Source organism: Hypanus sabinus, chromosome 4 (genome assembly GCF_030144855.1).
Source record: "Hypanus sabinus isolate sHypSab1 chromosome 4, sHypSab1.hap1, whole genome shotgun sequence".
Classification (NCBI taxonomy): domain Eukaryota; kingdom Metazoa; phylum Chordata; class Chondrichthyes; order Myliobatiformes; family Dasyatidae; genus Hypanus; species Hypanus sabinus.
In genome coordinates, this window is record NC_082709.1 from 26332570 (window position 1) to 26351308 (window position 18739).

Below are 18739 nucleotides of genomic sequence, written 5' to 3' on the forward strand. Positions count from 1 at the left end.
TAAATCAAATTGATTAAATGAAAATGCATTGAGGCTGCTATTTGTTAACTATATCAGCATTTTGGTAATAACCCTCACAGATTTTACTTGCAAATGATCTTAAATATTCTTCATTGTAAACTGAAAGAATAATGGTAAGACAATAACCCTCCATACAAAAATGTAGGTGATGAGAAAAATCTACAACCATTTTAATTAATTGAAATAAATGTAATTGCCATGAAGTTCTTGTAATCAAATTAGTTCTGAACAAAACATTGTAAGTATACTCAGGACTGGATTGTCAAGCCTGAAATTCAATGTGATGCAAATACAAAGATAAATGTATAAAGCAAATAATGGACAAAGTGCACAATAATTGACTGTATCGTCTCTGGTTACTTCCTGCAAAGGAGGGCTTGGTAACATGATGTTAAGGCATGATTTGGGATATTTTTGAATTAAGCATACAGTTTGTGAACTCGGTTAATTTAAACAGCCAAAACAAAATTCCAAACAGTGAAATGTTCAGAATTTATTTTGTAAATGAGGAATTACAGTAACTCATCTTCAAGAATGCATAAATCAACGTGCTAGTCATCAGTTATTAATATCCCTCTGGGGTGAAGGAAATCAATTACAAAAATCTGTGATTACCACTGTACAGAATAATTTGTGTTAATTATTTAATTTCCAAACCAAAGATTTTATGTGATATTTGGTAAATTTTCTCCAGGTTACCAGTGCTGGACTTACATATAGAAATAAAAATATGGTGCAATTTTTAGATATGAAGGGCAATTTCAATAAATTTCTGATCCACATAAAATAAAAAGAAACCCATTTTTATTTCTATGAAAATTGTAGAGTAAAATATATTGCAGGCAAAAATCTCATACATGGCATTTTATTTGTAATAAGTCTCTCTGAAAATCTGATTATAATTGTAATATGACCAAAAATGTTAAAATACTAAAATGCTAATAAGTGCTAAAAATGCTTACACTGATAAAATCTTGTTTACTGGCAACAAGGAGGCTTACAGGAGCAAAACAAATCAGCTGGCTGAATGGTGTCACAGCAATGACTGCACACTCAACATCAGCGAGACTGGGGAAGAAGAAGTGGGGAGAACAACACCAGTCTTCATTGTGGGGTCAGTGTGAAAAAGGTGTAAAGCTTTAAGCTTCTGGGAGTCAACATCTCTGAGGACCTGTCGTTAATACACACCAGTGACTCTACTTCATTAGGAATTTGAGGAGATTTGATTTGTCACCAAAGACTCCTGAAAATTTCTACTGACGTGCAATAGAGAACCTTCTGCCTGGTTACACCAAAGCTCCAATGCACAGAGTTGCAAGAGGCTGCGGAGGGTTTTAGACTCAGCCAGCTCCAACACTGACATGACCCTCCCCATTTTCAAGGGACATCTTCAAAGTGTGGTGCCTTCAGGACCCTCACCATCCAGGACATGCAGTCTTCATGTTACTGTTGTAAGGGAAGAGGTACAGAAGCCTGAAGATCCACACAATAATTCAGAAATAGCTCCTTCCCCTCTGCCCTCAGATTTCCAAGAGATCCACAAACACTTAACTCGTTATTCCTTTTATGCTCTATTTATTTTGTAATTCATAGTAATTCATGTCTTTGCACTGTGCTGCTGTCACAACATGTTTCATGTCATTTAAGATAGTGATAATAAACCTGATTCTGACAGATTTAACAGCATGGACCTTAATATAATGTTACCTTGCTCATATATACTTTAGCAGTCTTCCAGCTTCTATCTTTCCGGACTTTTCCACTTGGAGCTAAAAGCACCTGCACTGCTGTTGTAACATTGGTAACGATTGCAGGCGGATTCGGAAAGGTGCGTAATTCTGTCAAGTTTGACTAAAACACAAAAAGGGAAAAAAAAATAACAGTTTTATAAATTTGCGTATGGTAATGGATCATCACTTGCAGTTACTGTAGCCATATCTTCATACCCTGTTTAATGTGTTTAACGCAGCATTTGCAGCACTGAGAGCAGGCTCAGCCTTGGCTAGGTCCTCTGCAGATTCCTGTTGTCGCTTTGAAACTTCAGTTCGCATGGCAGTTACCTACAACAATAATTTCATCAGTGAGGCCTTTAGGGAGGATTTACTGTTGTCATTTAGGTACTTGTTAAGCTTTTGCCAATCATAAGATATTTGTAGTCTCTTAAATCATATAATCATTGATAATCTTCATTTAAATAGTCTGAAGTTAACACTGCTAACTTGCCAACTAAGTGTTAAAAATTTTGCATCACTATCACCTCTGGTGGTAAATATTACTCCAATATAAACAAACTGGAAATGTCAGTAAAAAAACAAGAAATGATTAATCAAGACGACTATACATAAGAACATAAGATCATAAAACCATAAGATATAAGAGCAGAATTAGGCCATTTGGCTCATCGAGTAGGCTCCACCATTTCATCATGGCTGATCCATTTCCCTCTCAGCTCCAACCTCCTGTCTTCTCCCCACATCCCTTCATGCTCTGACTTGGCCTTCACAGCAGGCAAATTCCACAGATTCACCACCCTCTGGCTAAAGAATCTCACAGATTCACCACCCTCTCATCGCAGTTCTAAATGGCAATCCCTCTATTCTGAGGCTGTCCCCTCTGGTCCTGGATTCTCCCATCAAAGAAAACATCCTCTCCACATCCAGTCTTATTAAGGGCTTCCCACTTTCGATAGGTTTCAATGAGACCTCCTCCTCCAGTGAGTATAGGCCCAAAACCATCAAACGTTCCTAATATGAGAAGCTTTCAGTCCCAGAACCTCCTCTGAACCCCCTCCAATGTCATCACATCCTTTCTTAGATAAGGGGCTCAAAGCAGCTCGCAATACTCCGAGTGAGGCCTCATCAGTGCTTTATAGAGCCTGAACATTACATCCTTGCTTTTATATTCTAGTCTTCTCGCAATGATTCATAAAAACTAATTAGCATAGTATTTTCTTGCTTCTCACTTCAATGCCACTTTTTCTAATCCTATCTAGCACTACGAAACAAAAAAAACAATTTTTAGATCGTCATTTATGCTGAAGTTTCATTTATTTATTGTGAACATGTAATCAGCACTGTGAACATCTGACAAAACATACTCTTGCATCCTTCTCTGAACGTTAGATCATCAGTCATACACATACCCTTTGCTCTTCACTATCTGCAATCGCTCTCTCTTGATTCAGTTTCTCAGTCTGTTGCCCTATTTTAACAATCAGTGCTTCAGTATCTTTGTTCCTCTGCTCAAGTTCCATTTCTTGAGCAGCGAGTTTTGTTTTCAGATCTTCTACCTAGATAATTAAAGCAGAAACATGCACTGTTTAAATTATAAAAGCTGACTGAGGCAACTACTGTATGTTTTTAATTTTATTATATAATAACACAATCCATTATCTTTGTGGTCAGAAAGTTAAAAGCAGTTGGTGTCTGGGGAACTGTAAAGTGTTCCTTTGAGCCTTGGTTGAAGCAGTTTAATTATTTTCAGTCCTCCATGGATACATTCAAAGTTATAAATTTTCTCCACAAGGCCAAATGAGACAAATACACTTGAGGAAAACTGCCAGCGATGAGCTTTAACAGATACTTGATTGAAAATTTACTTTTGGCATGATTACCTAAGTCACTATATTCAAATGATATAATCCATGCATTGGCTCATTCTGTAGTAATTACACTGAATACTCACTTGTGAAGCTGTGGTTTGTAATTTTTGCAGTCCATTTTCTAGACATTCTTTCTTTTGCACTAGTTCTTTCCTTTTCTTATGCAGGAGGTTTTGATACAATTTGATTTGTTCCAGGAAGCTTTTTGGAGTGGTGTAGTTATAGTGTTTCTCATTCTGTTGATACTTCACACTAATTTCATTCACACTGATATGTGCGTATGCAATAAATTGACTTATAGAAGATTTCACTTCCGGCTGCGAGAAAGATGTTTAATACATAAAACTATAACATGCAATAGATTACAGTGAAGTTTTTTTTTGAAAAAGCAATACAGTTTTTACATTGGACTTTCCCCAATGCTTTAAATTAATAGTATTCCCACCCCCCCCCCAATTTCATTGTAAAGAATACTTCTACATCATGTAACTGGGTGGATAAGGTGGACATTATTTTGCCCACGTACTTCAATTTAAAGCAGCCTTAAAATTAATCTCACTTTATCCCATATATTGAAAGCGATTTACAAAACAGGTCAAAATGTTTTAACATTGACCTGTCCACCACTGAGTGTCCAGGAATGAGTTTGCAGTTTGGCAAGTTTATGATCCAAAAGCACATCAAGTTTCTACTTTTCCACAGAAATTCATAATAAACTGATTATTATTGCAAAAGTACAGGACTTCATCAAACATTGAATTTCAGAAAGAAAACCTAAATTAGGGAGATTTAAGTAGCTAACTGCAGCACACAAAGCAAACATGAAAATTACCTTGGCTACCCAACACTTATCTCCTAACAGGGAATTCTTCATTTACTTTAAGGAAAAAGAAATGCAAAAGGTTTTACTTTGCTGCGTTTCTACGAACGCATGCCATTACTTAGAGCGCTATACTTGTGGGATAATAAAGCTTCATTTCAAAAGATTTATTTGAAAAAAAATCCAAACTCTTTGACACATCATGCTGTTATACAAATACTTTCTACCCTATTCCTCCTTTGCATGGAAAATGTATTTTCACAGTTGTCAGTATGATGGACGGGAAAAGAATGATCAGACAGTGGCTGTTTGCTTGTACCTATGCACAATAGCTCAGCAGGAGTCATGGTGTGTTGGTGAGACTAACTGTGTCCCGTTTTTTAACATATTAAGTTTGTCTCCAGGACACACATGGCTTCACTAGGTTGCCTAACCTCATTCATAATAGATGCTAATCTTTTCAGGGCTGACTGATGACAGCACTTCCTGCCCTTCACGGATTTAGAGCTGGGTTTTATCAAAGGACTTGAACTGCCTGCTAATTAGAGTAATTTCCTTCATCATGAATTATTTATTTCCATTGGTAACTGATCAGTGCGTCATTAATGGGATATTCTAAACTCAGTTTTCACACTAATGCACACTGTATCAGAAGTGTTTAAAAAACTCCTTAATACATGCCTCTCGGTCCAATATGTTCTGGAAAAAATGCTCCAGTTTTAGATAAATTAACTGCCACTCTTCTTGACTTATTAAAAAATATGGGGTCAATTTAAGCTTGACAAGCCATAAATTTAAATTACCTTATCTGAATACAAATAAAGTTAACAAACATGGAACTTCACTCAAGAAAAATAGCTTAAGTTCTTTTAGGGGAAAAATATAAAATGCATTACTGCATGAAAGGCTCTGTATGATGCATAATTAACCCAAGAGAACATAAAGAATTAACTTCCACTGCAAACATGAGTTTAACCATTTGATATAAAGACCATGACCAAGAGAAAAAAGATACACTTTGAAAATAAAATCTATAAATTCCAAGTCTGGGAAGTTGCATTTCTAAATCAGATCCTGAGGTTATGAAACATACAATCATGTGCGTGCAAGTGAAAGGCAGAGTTGATACAGAAGTTCAAAACCAAAGATTTGGTTGGTATATTTAGTCATGGTTACAAATTCTCAAATTCCAATTAAATTATTTTATTATTACTTGTGCAATATACATAGCTAACTCAACTGTTAATTCTACAACAGAAAAAAAGTCATCATTATAGATAAAATTTCAATACCCTTAATTTGACAGGATTCCATTTCTAATCAAAAAATGTGCTTCTGGTGAGATTATGGGTTACAAAGATTTAAAGAGTTACATGTTAATCTTTAGTTTGCCTTGTTTTGGCTTTATGGACTTCGGCCATTGAAATAGGCCTCCAGTCTGAGAAACAACCCTGGACCATTACCCTCTGCTTCTTTCCACAGAGGACTAGAGAGTGGCTAAGGTGGCACCATGGTTTAAAAAGGGTAGCAAAAACAACTCAGGAATCTACAGGCCAGTGAGTCAGTGAGTAAATTGCTGGAGGGGATACTGAAGGACAGAATCTATAAACACTTGGAGAGAAGTGGTTTAACTAGGGACAGTCCAAAGATTTGTGCGTGGGAAGTAATGCCTGACAAATTTCTTGGGAGTTCTTTGAGGATGTAACCAAGAGGGCAGATAATAGTAGGCAGTATGTGCTGTCTATATGGCTTTAGCAAGACCTTCAACAAAACCTCTCATGGCAGGCTAGTCTGGGAGTTTAGAGCGCATGAGATCTAGGAGGAAATTGCAGATCTGAATCATAATTGGCTCAGTGGCAGGACACAGAGGGCAAAAGTCAAGGGTTCTTCATCAGACTGGAGGCATCTGTCAAGTATTGTGCCTCAGGGGTTGCTTCTGGGACCTCCGCTGTTGGCAATTTATCCAACAGAACTGGATGTGAAATTACAGGAGAGCTTGATCAACTATGTGGGCTGAGGAATGGAAAATGAATTTTAATCCAGATAAACAAGGTTTTGCATTTTGAGAGATCAAACCACGGTAGGACTTACAGAATGAATGGTAGGGCTCTGGGAGTGTTAAGGAACAGAGGGATTTAGAGGAAGAAGTGCATAATTCACTAAAAGCAGCTTCAAAGGGAGATAAAGTGGTGAAGAACATCTGATATCCTGGCCTTCATCAGACAGAGCACTGAGTATAGAAGTTGGGAAGTTATGTTGCTTTTGTACAAGGTGCTCGTAAGGCTGCACTCGGAGTATCATGTACAGTTTTGGGCACCCTCTTAATTGAGAGATGTCATTAAGTTAGGAGGAAGACAGAAAACATTTACCAGGATGTTGTCTGGTCTTGGGGGACTGAGTTACAAGGAGAAGTTGCATCGACTGGGAATTTATTCCCTGGAATGTAGGAGATTGAGGGGTGACCTGATAGAGATCATGGCTCTAGATCATGACATGGGCAGGGGTGAAAACACATAGTTCTGTTCCCAGGAGGAGAAACAAGAGGACATTCAGATCCAAAAGTGACATGGGAGGGCAATTTCTTCATGCACAGAGTGGTACATATTTGGAATAAGCTGCCCTAAATCAAAGTTGAGGCAAACACATTAGCAAAATTTAAAAGACATCTAGATAAGTACAGAGGGATATAGGCGAACAGTTGGCATCGATCAATTGAGCTAAAGGGATTGTTGCCATGTGATATGATTCTATGAATATATACAGCATTCATAATGAGATGCATGAATCAATGGTCCAAATAGAAATAGATGTTAGATAATATGTTTGCAAAGTGCTCAAGGTAGGAGAAAGTATTCCAGGATACTTTTTTTTGCTAATCTCTTCTAAAAGTAAGCAAAAGAATCCCTTTATAATAAAGAACCAGTTAAAGCCAAAAAAGAAAAGGGGTCATAGTTCAGAAAAGTCAAGTAACCGAACCAGTTTGAGTGAAGCAGAGAAACTGCAAACCATTCGGTGAAGTTGTCTGAAGACCCCCAGGGGATAATTGCAGGCCTCGTATGAATCAGAAAGTCAGAAGCACAGGTAAGGAAGCATTGCAACACATATGAGGGATTCTGAATACAAGTATGGACAGGATAAAACAAATTGAAGTAATACTATGGGGGACGCATTAATGAAATAATTACAAGATCTTGTCCTAGGTCAGTATATTGAGGAATCAATGAGTAAACAGGCAAAGTTAGATCCAGCATAGTACAATGAGGAAGAATCAATTAATAAATTATGTTTTAGTTAAGAAGCCTAGGGAATAGCGATTGTAATATGAAAGGCGCTAATGTAAAGATTAAAAATAATTTAATACAAACCCAGCTATGAAGCATGAGGTGTCAATTGACTGTGGTGAATTATAAACGACGTTAAAGTCTATGAAGCAAATGAGCAATGGCAGTTTAGAGAAGCACAGCAAGTGTGTAGTGCCTTGAGGCATTGACGTGGAAGCGATCTAGTCACAGCAAATAAGAATGGTTAACTCAGAGGAAAAGAGAGTTCTACTGGCCAACAAGATAAGCAAGCGTGCAGATTTCAGACTGTAACAGAAGAACATGAAATAGACAAGGAAAGAAAGGCAGAATACAAGAGTAATTTCCCAAAACCATATAAACAGAATATAAAAGCTTCAACAGAAATGCAAAGAGGATTACAAAAAATTTACAGCAGTTCTCTTACACACTGAGACAAGAGAAATTATACTGATGAATAAGGAAACGGCAGAGAAATTAACAAATATTTTGTAAATGCCTTCATGAAACGAACAGACAATAGGTCTGAAGTGCATGAGAAGCTGAAAGAAATTTATTCTAGTTTTTAAAAAAAGGACTTTAAAATGATAAATATCAAGACCGAGGGCCAGTGATAGAAAGTTTGTGTAGTCGCACACTTTGCATCTAGTGATCACAATGTCATTAGTTTCAAGTAATTATGAAAAAGGATAGGTCTGGTCCCTTGGGTTGAGATTCTAAGTTGGAGAAATTGGAGAAAGGCCAATTTTATTGGTATCAGAAAGGATCTGGCAAGTGTGGACTGGGACAGGTGTTTTGGCAAAGGTGTACTTGGTAAGTGGAAAGCCTTCAAAAGCGAAATTTTGAGAGCACAGAGCTTGAATGTTCCTGTCAAAATTAAAGGCAAGGATGAGAGGTTTAAGGGAACCTTGGTTTTTGTGAAACATTGAGGCCCTGGTTAAGGGAAAGAAGGAGGTGCATCAAAGGCATAGGCAGATAGGAACAAACAAGGTACTTATCGAGTACAAGAAGCGCAAGGGAACACAAGGAGGAAATCAGAAAGACTAAAAGACATGAGGTTGCTCTAGCAGACAAGGAGAAGGAGAATCCCGAGGGTTTCTACAAGTATATTAAAAGCAAAATGGTAGCAAGGGACAGAATTGGTCCTGTGGAAGATCAGAGTGGTAATCTATGAGTGGAGCGAAAAAAGGTGGAGATGTTAATCGGATATTTTGCATCTGTATTTACTCAGGAGATGCCTATAAATGAGAGGCAATTCAAGTGAGGACATCAACCCTATACAGAATACAGAGGAGGTAGTGTTCAGTCTTGAGGCGAATTAGGTAGATAAATCCCCATGGCCTGACAAGGTGTTCCCTCAACCCCTGTGGGAGGCTAGAGCAGAAATTGCAGGCGCCCTAACAGAGATATTTAAAGCATCCTTAGCCATGGATGACATGATGGAGGAATAGAGGGAAGATGACATTGTTCCATTGTTTAAGAAAGGTTCTAAGAATGAGCCAGGAAATTATAGGGTGGTGAGCCTGACACCAATAAGAAAGTTATTGGAAGGTATTCTAAGGAACTGGATATTATATAGTGAGCATTTGGATAGATGTGGAGAGATTAAGGATAATCAGTATGGATTTGTGCATGCCTAACGAATCAGAGTTTTTCGAGGAAGTTACCAGGAAAGTAGATAAAGGCAATGTAATGGATGTTGTCTACCTGGACTTTAGTGAGGCATTTGACAAGGTCCACTTGGGAGGCTAGTTAAGAAGACTCAGTCGCTCAGCATTCAGGATGAGGTAGTAAACTGGATTAGACATTGGTATTGGTGAGAAGCCAGGTTGTAAGTGGGTGCCTCTCTGACTGGAAGCTTGAAACCTATGGTGTGTTGCAGGGATCGGGGCTGGGTCTGAAGTTGCTTGTCATCTATATCAAAGATCTGGATGTCGTGGTGAACTGAATCAGCAAATTTGCAGATGACACCAAGAATGGGAGGGTGTGTAATAGACAGTGAGGAAGACTATCAGAGCTTGCAGTGGGATCTGGATCAGCTAGCAAAATGGACTGAAAAATGGCAGATGGGATTTAATGTAGACAGGTGCAAAGTGTTACTCTTCAGTAGGACCAACCAACTGAGGAGTACTATAGAACAAAAGGATCTGGGAATATGGATTCATAATTCCTTACAAGTGGGGGTCACTGATAAATAGGGTTGTAAAGAAAGCTTTTGGCACATTGACTTTCATAAATAAATATACTGAGTACAGGAGGTGGGGTGTTATGTCGAAGTTGTCTAAGACATTGATGAGGCCTAATCTGGAGTACTGTGCGCAGTTTTGGTCACTATCCTACAGTAAAGATGTAAACAAGGTTGAAAGAGTACTGAGAAAATTTACAGGGATGTTGCTGGGACTTAAGGACCTGAGTTATAGGGGAAGGTTGAATTGATTAGGACTTTCTTCCCTAGAATCCAGAAGATTAAGGGGAGATTTGATAGGCATATGCAAAATTATGAGGGGTAAACGTAAACAGGCAGCTTCCTCTAAGTCTGGGTGACACTACAACTAGAGGTCATGGTCAAGTGTGAAAGGTGAGATGTTTAAAGGGAACGAGAGGGAACTTCTTAACTCAGAGGGTGGTGAGAGTGCCCAATGAGCTGCCAGCACAAGTGGTGCATGCAGGTTTGATTCCAACATTTAAGAGAAACTTGGGTGGGTACATGGCTGAGAGGGGCATGGAGGACTATGGTCTGGGTGCAGGGCAATGGAACCAAATTTATAGTTTGGCATGGACTGTGTGGGCTGAAGGGCTGCTTGTGTTGCAGGGTTCCATGATCCTTGCATCCCAAAATATAGAAAATTCTGATTTAGGGGGACCTTAAATGCATTTGTTGAACTCTTCCCAAATTCCATAGCTTTCAGTACATTTTCACAGATTGGAGGGAAGGAAATTTAAACCCCTTATTTATCAAAAGGAAAAAGAGTTAACAGTGAGCCTGGCATCAACAGCAGGGAAAATCTATTATCAGCGAATTGGTAGCAGGACAGTGTGGGTCTATGAAGGGGAAAGCAGATTTGACAGATCTCGGGTCCTTTAGTTACAATAATCAGAATAAATTAGTGAAACCAGTAGATGTGATATATTTGTACTTCCGGAAGGTCTTCAGTGAGGTGACGTACAGCAGGTTATTCAGCAAGATTACAGTTGGTATCTAATATACCAGAGTATATTAAATATTGGGTGATGGGCAGAAACACTATGGTAATGAGCATCACGTTCCACTAGGAGGCTGCTGCAGGGATGAGTGGCTGCTATCAGTCTACAGTGCCTATATTTGGGTGCATCATATATTCAGGCTTCATTGCTTCTGGCCTTTGTTGAGAGGTGGCTTCTCAGATATGGGAAGTGGTTTTGCAGTGAACTTTTATTGCCAGAGACTGACGCTGTCCAATAAATGGTTAATAGCAAAGCACTTCTCCTCTGTAGGTGTTGGATACAAGGCCTGTCCTCTTCTGCACAGCGACTGGGCAAAGGCAGATAAGATGCCATCTGATTGAGGAAAGGTTCTCAAACCGAGTACAAAACTCAGAAGTTTATCAGGAAGTTTAAAGTGTATTGTGTCCTTCTGAATATTTCCAAAGGCGGCACTGGACAATGATCACCAAACCCACCCTCAAGATCTTCCAAATCCAGCGGAGAGAGAATGTCCTTACCTTGGTCACCAACACTCCCATCACACTCAGTCAACTTTGCTGCCCAGACTCTGACACCATATACTCTAAAAACAGAATCTATAGAACATAAAATAGTACAGCACATTACAGGCCCTTCGGCCCACAATGTTGTGCCAACTCTCAAACCCTGCCTCCCATATAACTCCTCACCTTAAATTCCTCCATATACCTGTCTAGTAGTCTCTTAAATTTCACTAGTGTATCTGCCTCCACCACTGACTCAGGCAGTGCATTCCACGCACCAACCACTCCGAGTGAAAAACCTTCCTCTAATATCCCCCCTTGAACTTCCCTCCCCTTAACTTAAAGCCATGTCCTCTTGTACTGAGCAGTGGTGCCCTGGGGAAGAGGCGCTGGCTGTCCACTCTGTCTATTCCTCTTAATATCTTGTACACCTCTATCATGTCTCCTCTCATCCTCCTCATCTCCAGAGAGTAAAGCCCTAGCTCCCTTAATCTCTGATCATAATGCATACTCTCTAAACCAGGCAGCATCCTGGTAAATCTCCTCTGAACCCTTTCCAATGCTTCCACATCCTTCCTATAGTGAGGTGACCAGAACTGGACACAGTTCTCCAAGTGTGGCCTAACCAGAGTTTTACAGAGCTGCATCATTACATCGCGACTCTTAAACTCTATCCCTCAACTTATGAAAGCTAACACCCCATAAGCTTTCTTAACTACCCTATCTACCTGTGAGGAAACTCAGGGATCTGTGGACATGTACCCCCAGATCCCTCTGCTCCTCCACACTACCAAGTATCCTGACATTTACTTTGTACTCTATTTAATCTATTTAAAGAATCTACTTAAAGCTCTTTCACTGGAAAAGACCACAGACCTGCCCCAGGTTATGGATGCCTGACTTATGGTCATCCTGTATGCAAGAATGAGCTTTTGGTAGACGAATGGGATGGATGGGGGGGTGGGGGTTGCTGCTACATCTTCTACATGCTAAAGGCAGTTGCAACATGCTCCTCACCACGCTGTCTCCTATTCCAGCCCCACCCCTGAGCTGCAAGAATCAAGGACTGGGTTCAACTGGGCAGAGCTGGAAGTGCCTGGGAGACTCATTCACTCACTGAATAAGACCAGAAGACATAGGAGAAAAATTAGGCCATTCAGCCCATCAAGTCTGCTCTGCCATTCAATCATGGCTAATCGCAGATGCCACTCAACCCCATACACCTGCCTTCTCGCCATATCCTTTGATGCCCTGAACAATCAGGAAACGATCAACTTTCGCCTTAAAGTATACACACAGACTTGGCCTGCACTGCAATCTGTGGCAGAGCATTTCAGAGACTTACTACTCTCTGGCTAAAAAAATTCCTCCTTACCTCATTCTAAAGGGTCACACCTCAATATTGAGGCTGTGCCCTCTAGTTCTGGATACCCCCACCATAGAAAACATCATCTCTGTATCCACCTTATCTAGTCCTTTCAACATTTGCTGGTTTTCAGTGAGATCCCCACACGTTCTTCTAAATTCCAGGGAGTACAGGGCCAAATGGTCCTCATATGTTAACCCCTTCATTGCTGGAGTCATCTTCATGAACCTCCTCTGGACTCTCTCCAATGACAACACACCCTTTCTGAGATATGGGACCCAAAACTATTGACAATACTCTAAGTGTGGCCTGACTAGTTCCCTGTGTTTATATTCTATTCCCCTTGAAATGAATGCCTTCTTTACCACAGACTCAACCTGTAAATCAACCTTCTGGGAGTCTTACAGAGGATTCCTAAGTCCCTCTGCACCTCTAAAGTTTGAACCTTCTCCCCTTTTAGATAATAGTCTGCACTATTGTTCCTTTTAGCGAAATGCATTACCATACATCAACACTGTATTCCATCTGCCACTTTTTTGCCTATTCTTCCAATTTCTCTAAGTCTTGCTGCAATCACATTGCTTCCTCAGCACTACCTACTCCTCCATCTATCTTCGTATCATCCGCAAACTTTGTCACAATCTGTGAGGCTGGTTGGCAGCCTACACCTGCTTGCTCTCCCATCACATCTGTTTCTGTGATCCTCTCCTACACACTGCTTTTGTTCATTTGGAACTTGCAGTTACAAGTTGTTCTCAGTTGTAATGTGGGGGAAAAAAGACGTTTTTACATCTCCTTGAAAGAACTACAACATCCAACCGAGACCTCAAGGCAGAGAAGAAATATTCACAGTGGTACTGAGGCTCGTGAGTCCATTCATCAGGAAGGAAGCTCAGTGCCGACTGTGGAAGGTATTCGTCACCTCCTGTCTCCTCTGTGAGAGAGTCTTTAGGTCCCATATTGACCTCGTCAGCTAACCTGGAGTTCGGAATGGAAGTACGTAACTCTTCAAACTATGGGAATCCCTACAGCAGAAGGCCTAAGGATGGTGAAGATACCAAGCACAGGGGCACATGGGTTGTGAGGGGGATGCAGAGAGGATTCTGGGGGTATGAATGAAAGAGTGAGGGTGGGATAAGTGGAATATAAACTGTAAAGAAAGGAGGTGATCTGCTTAGAAAGGAACAAAGACCAGCACACTATGTCTTAAAATGGTATGACTGCAAGGTACAGGTGCTCAGAGGGACTGAGCCCCTTGCATAGACTTCACTAAAAGTTACCACATATATATCGACAGCAAGCAATTGTAAAGGCAGAGTATGTCCATTTTTATTGCAAGTGAATTTGAGTACATAAGATGTCTTACTCAAATTGATATGACCACACAGATTCTAACAGGGCTTCTGAGCACATAAACAGAAAACAATCGACCAAAATGCAGAGATCAGAGTAAGACCAAAATAAATTAATTTAAATTAATAAATTAATTTTTAAAAATCCCATTACAAGCAACAATTGAGCTGGCACTGGAGTCATAGAAAAGAATATATATTGAAGAAATATACCTCAATAAAAATAATACAGTCATTCAGTACTTAAATTTTCTCTTCCTTCTCCACATTGTAAAAATCACAAACTTATTTGATTGTTACATATTTTGGCAAATGTTTTGATTAATATTGTACAAACTCAAACTGATGCTTGAATTGAAAGACTGGCAATCGCATAAGGTCCATATATTGCAACAATGCAAAGTCTTAACTCAATTAGAATTAAATAATCTTACAAGCAGCATTAAATTTACCTGCAATCCATCAATCTTTTCAATGAAACTATAGCTGACAGATTCCAGAACAGCTTGGGACCACGGATGAAACCAATCAATGGCTGTACAGTTCACTACAGCTGGGAACTTCTTCGCTCTTGTCCGAAGAGAAAACCCCACTGGGGAAAAGCATAGTACAACCTGAAAAATGAATGCTGTCATACTTATTGCAGGCAGGGGAAGTTATCAAGTTTATGAAACTGTTGTCAGATATCAATGATCATCTGTTTAATTTCTGGAAGACTTTTATATACATTTTATTTATGGCACGTGAATAAGTTCATCCCTAGTTGAGCTCAAACTAAGCAGGTAAGTCTAGAATCACATATAGGCAGATCAGTTAAAGAGAACAGTACTAAAGAACAGCAGTGATCCAAGAGTTTCCTGTTTACCATTGCTGAAATTATATATACATCTTTTTAATTCCAGATTGACTTAATGGCTTCAAGTTTTCCAGCTGTCACAACAAGATTCAAACACCTGCCTTTGGATCAATGGCCCCGAACTCTAGCTGCTAGCCCAGTAATTTAATCATCATGCTATCTTTTTTATAGTGAAGACATTTGAAGGGTACATGAAATGCAGAGAGGCCAACATCAATGGTTGGAGTCGAATGTTAGGGATGTGGTTTCGGGGTTTTTGGAGACATAATAAAATAGGCTGTAGTCAGCATGGTTTCCTCAAAGGAACATCTTGCCTGATAAATTTGTTAAAGTCAAAGTAAAATTTATTATCGGAGTATGTAACTATCACCACATGCAATCCTGAGATTCTTCTTCTGCGGGCAAACTGAGCAAATCTATAGAACGGTAACTGTAAACAGGATCATTGGACAACAATCTGTGCAAATGCAGATATAAATATTCAGCAATAAATAATGAGCATGAAGTAACAAGATGAAACAGTCCTTATGTGAGTGCAGTTATCCCTTTTGTTCATGGGCCTGATGGTTGAGGGGTATTACTGTTCTTGAACCTGATGGTGTGAGTCCTCAGGCACTTGCACCTGATGACAGCAGCAAGAAAACAACATGGTCTGGGTGGTGGGGATCTCTGATGATGGATGCTGCTTTCTTACAGCAACTTCTCATGTAGATGTGCTCAATGGTTGGGAGGGTTTCGTTGAAGGAATAACAAGCAGAATAGACAAATGAGAATTGGCTGATGTTGCGTAAATGGATTTTCAGAAGGCCTTTGACAAGGTGCCACACGTGAGACTGCTTAACAGGCTACGAGCCCATGGTATTACAAGAAAGACTTTAGCACGGATAAAGCAGTGGTTAATTGGCAGAATGCGAAGAGTGGGAATAAAGGGAGCCTTTTCTGGTTGGCTGCCGGTGACTAGTGGTGTTCCACTGGGGTCTGTGTTAGGGCCGATTCTTTTTATGTTATATGTCAATGACTTGAATGATGAAATTGATGGCTTTGTTGCAAAGTTTGCAGACGATATGAAGATAGGTGGAGGGGCAGGTGATTTTGAGGAAGTAGAGAGGCTATAGAAGGTCTTAGACAGATGAGGAGAAAGGGCAACAAAGTGGCAGATGGAATACATTGCCAGGAAGTGTACGGTCATGCACCTTGGTAAAAGAAACAAAAGGGTTGACTATTTTCTAAATGGAGAGAACATATGAAAATCTGAGGTGCAAAGAGACTTGGGAGTCCTTGTGCAGGATTCCCTGAAGGTTAATTTGCAGGTTGAGTCTGTGGTGAGGAAGGCAAATGTGATGTTAGCATTCATTTCAAGAGGAATCAAATATAAAAGCAAGGATGTAATGTTGAGACTTTATAAAACACCAATAAGGCCTCACTTGGAGTATTGTGAGCAGTCTGGGCCCCTCATCTTGGAAAGGATGTGCTGAAAACGAAGAGGATTCAAAGGCGGTCCACGAAAATGATTCCAGGATTGAATGGCTTGTCATATGAATGGCGTTTGATGTCTCTGGGCCTGTATTCACTGGATTTCAGAAGAATGAGGGGTGACCTCATTGAAACCTACCAAATGGTGAAAGAGTGGATTTAGAGAGGATATTTCCTATGTTGGGAGAGTCTAAGACCAGAGGATTCAGCCTCAGAATAGAGGGGCATCCTTTTAGAACAACATTGAGGAGGAATTCCTTTAGCCAGAGAGTGGTGAGTCTGTGGAATTATTTAGAACAGGCAGCAGTGGAGGCCAAGTCTTTATGCATATATTAAGCAGAGGTTGATAGATTCTTGATTGGTCAGGGCATGAAGGGGTATCTTCAATGTTACCCTGCAAAAATATTTCACTGTTATAAAGTATGCAACCAGAATGCCAACCAAAATCTTACTGAAATGTTAGAAATAAAAGATTGAAAGTTCCTTTATGACTAAAATAGGAAAATTCTCATTTTATCCTGTAATTAAAATTTAGCGGTGGAACATGCAAATAGAAAAGAGTACAGGATCTTTGATTAAATAGTTTTTAAAAAGCTTTGTTAAAAAAGCAATTGAGCCACAGTTATTTTAGTGATGTATATTGATCTGTAAAATTTTGACCAATAATACCACTTCTTTCAGGCTTATTTACATACTTAAGATGAATATTGAACAGAAGAATGCAGGATGTACTTAAAATTAAATGATAGGCACAATGCATTTGACCTTTAATTGTTGTCTAATCCTGGCAATAAAGAATTGCCAGCAGTTCTCTCTGGTATCTAGCAATCCTAGGCCACGTAATTCCATCCTTATGGTTGAAATAATATTGTCCACTTCTTCTTCACTGAACAAATCTGGAATATCCCCTGAAACACAGTTGTATACATCTACATTAATAGCTTCCACAACATTCACTTGCATAAATATCAAAGCTACTAAAAGTTAAGTGTGTGTCAACACTGTAACACCGCCAAAGAAAGATGCAGATTTTGTAAAGTATTTTGCCATGGAAAAGTCACCAAATTTAGGATTTCCTTATAGGTGGAATGATGCTTATATTTGGAATCATGGGAGGAACACTTCTATCTATTTGATTAGAGAGGAATGGTTGTTGGAGAAAATGAATAGGACACTTATGATTTCTTTTTGAGTTGCTTAATCGTTCACAACTTCTTAAAGTATTAGATGATTTCATATGTTTTAGTTTTCTTACATTAGAAAATTATTTATATTTTTGGAATGTTTTCACATTATTTAAAAGAGCTAGAGAGTTGCTTGACCAAATATTTTGCTGTGAGTTACTATCATGGATTTTTGTGTCACTCAACAGGAAGTTAGAGCTTCAGATTAATATCTCATTCTAAATATGGCACACCTGTTTAACACTCCAGCTAATTTTTAAGCAATGGTCTCTGGAGTGGAGATTGAGCCCAAAATATTCTGACTCAAAGGTAGAAAGAAACTGCCTAATCATTTCTCTCAGTAGATAATGTTGATGTTCTTGCTGATTAATAATTTCTTGACTCTCCCTTCCATAACCATCTTTTCTTTTAAAATTGTTCCAAAACGGAAACAATAACAGTTCAGCCCTGTTCTGGATTCACTGTTCTGATAATGGTGCCTTGACTTCATCCATTTCAACTGCTCATTCCTTTCCTTGCTGTAAATTTTATATGTAAGGGTTTAATATGTTGCGGTTCAGCAATGTAGAGAATAATTATCTGCACATAAGTAACTTTAGTTTTGAAATTTAAGTATATCAACTAATTATATATTTTATATGTTTTCTGCTGAATTCACTTCACATACAGAGTTGGGCCTTTACCTTAATAACTCTGGACCTATTACATATAGATAATTTACAGCAGAACAAATTATGTTATATTTTATCTTGGCATTAATAGAGGAGACAAATTCTCAAACATCGTAGCTCAAAGGCATCTTTACATTCAAGTTGTCTCACCACCACTGGCAAGATTAGCCTGCACTTTGCCCTATTATCGCAACACAGATGGAATCCTGTCACACCGTGAAATGTCACTGTGCCTCTGCCCCACCCATACAGCTAATAGGTTGAGTACTGATCAATACTTTTTAAGTATTTAACTAGTTTCTCAGCTTGTTCTTATAAATTTGCAAGTTCTAATTGCCCTTCTAAAAATTCTTTAGAAACCAGTTTGACCTTACACTGGAATTCTATGTTATGCAGTGGTAAATTCATGT

The 18739-nt window shown here is 39.1% G+C and overlaps 1 protein-coding gene across 1 annotated transcript in view; it reads right to left on the bottom strand.

Moving 5' to 3' along the window:
* The window catches only part of dnah9l (dynein, axonemal, heavy polypeptide 9 like), a 271859-nt gene that overhangs the window by 79000 nt on the left and 174120 nt on the right, over positions 1-18739 (bottom strand). Inside the window, 6 exon segments of the mRNA XM_059966255.1 lie at positions 1729-1872; positions 1968-2081; positions 3164-3310; positions 3706-3939; positions 14598-14759; positions 17240-17382. Of these exon segments, the coding sequence (XP_059822238.1) occupies positions 1729-1872; positions 1968-2081; positions 3164-3310; positions 3706-3939; positions 14598-14759; positions 17240-17382 (944 nt within the window).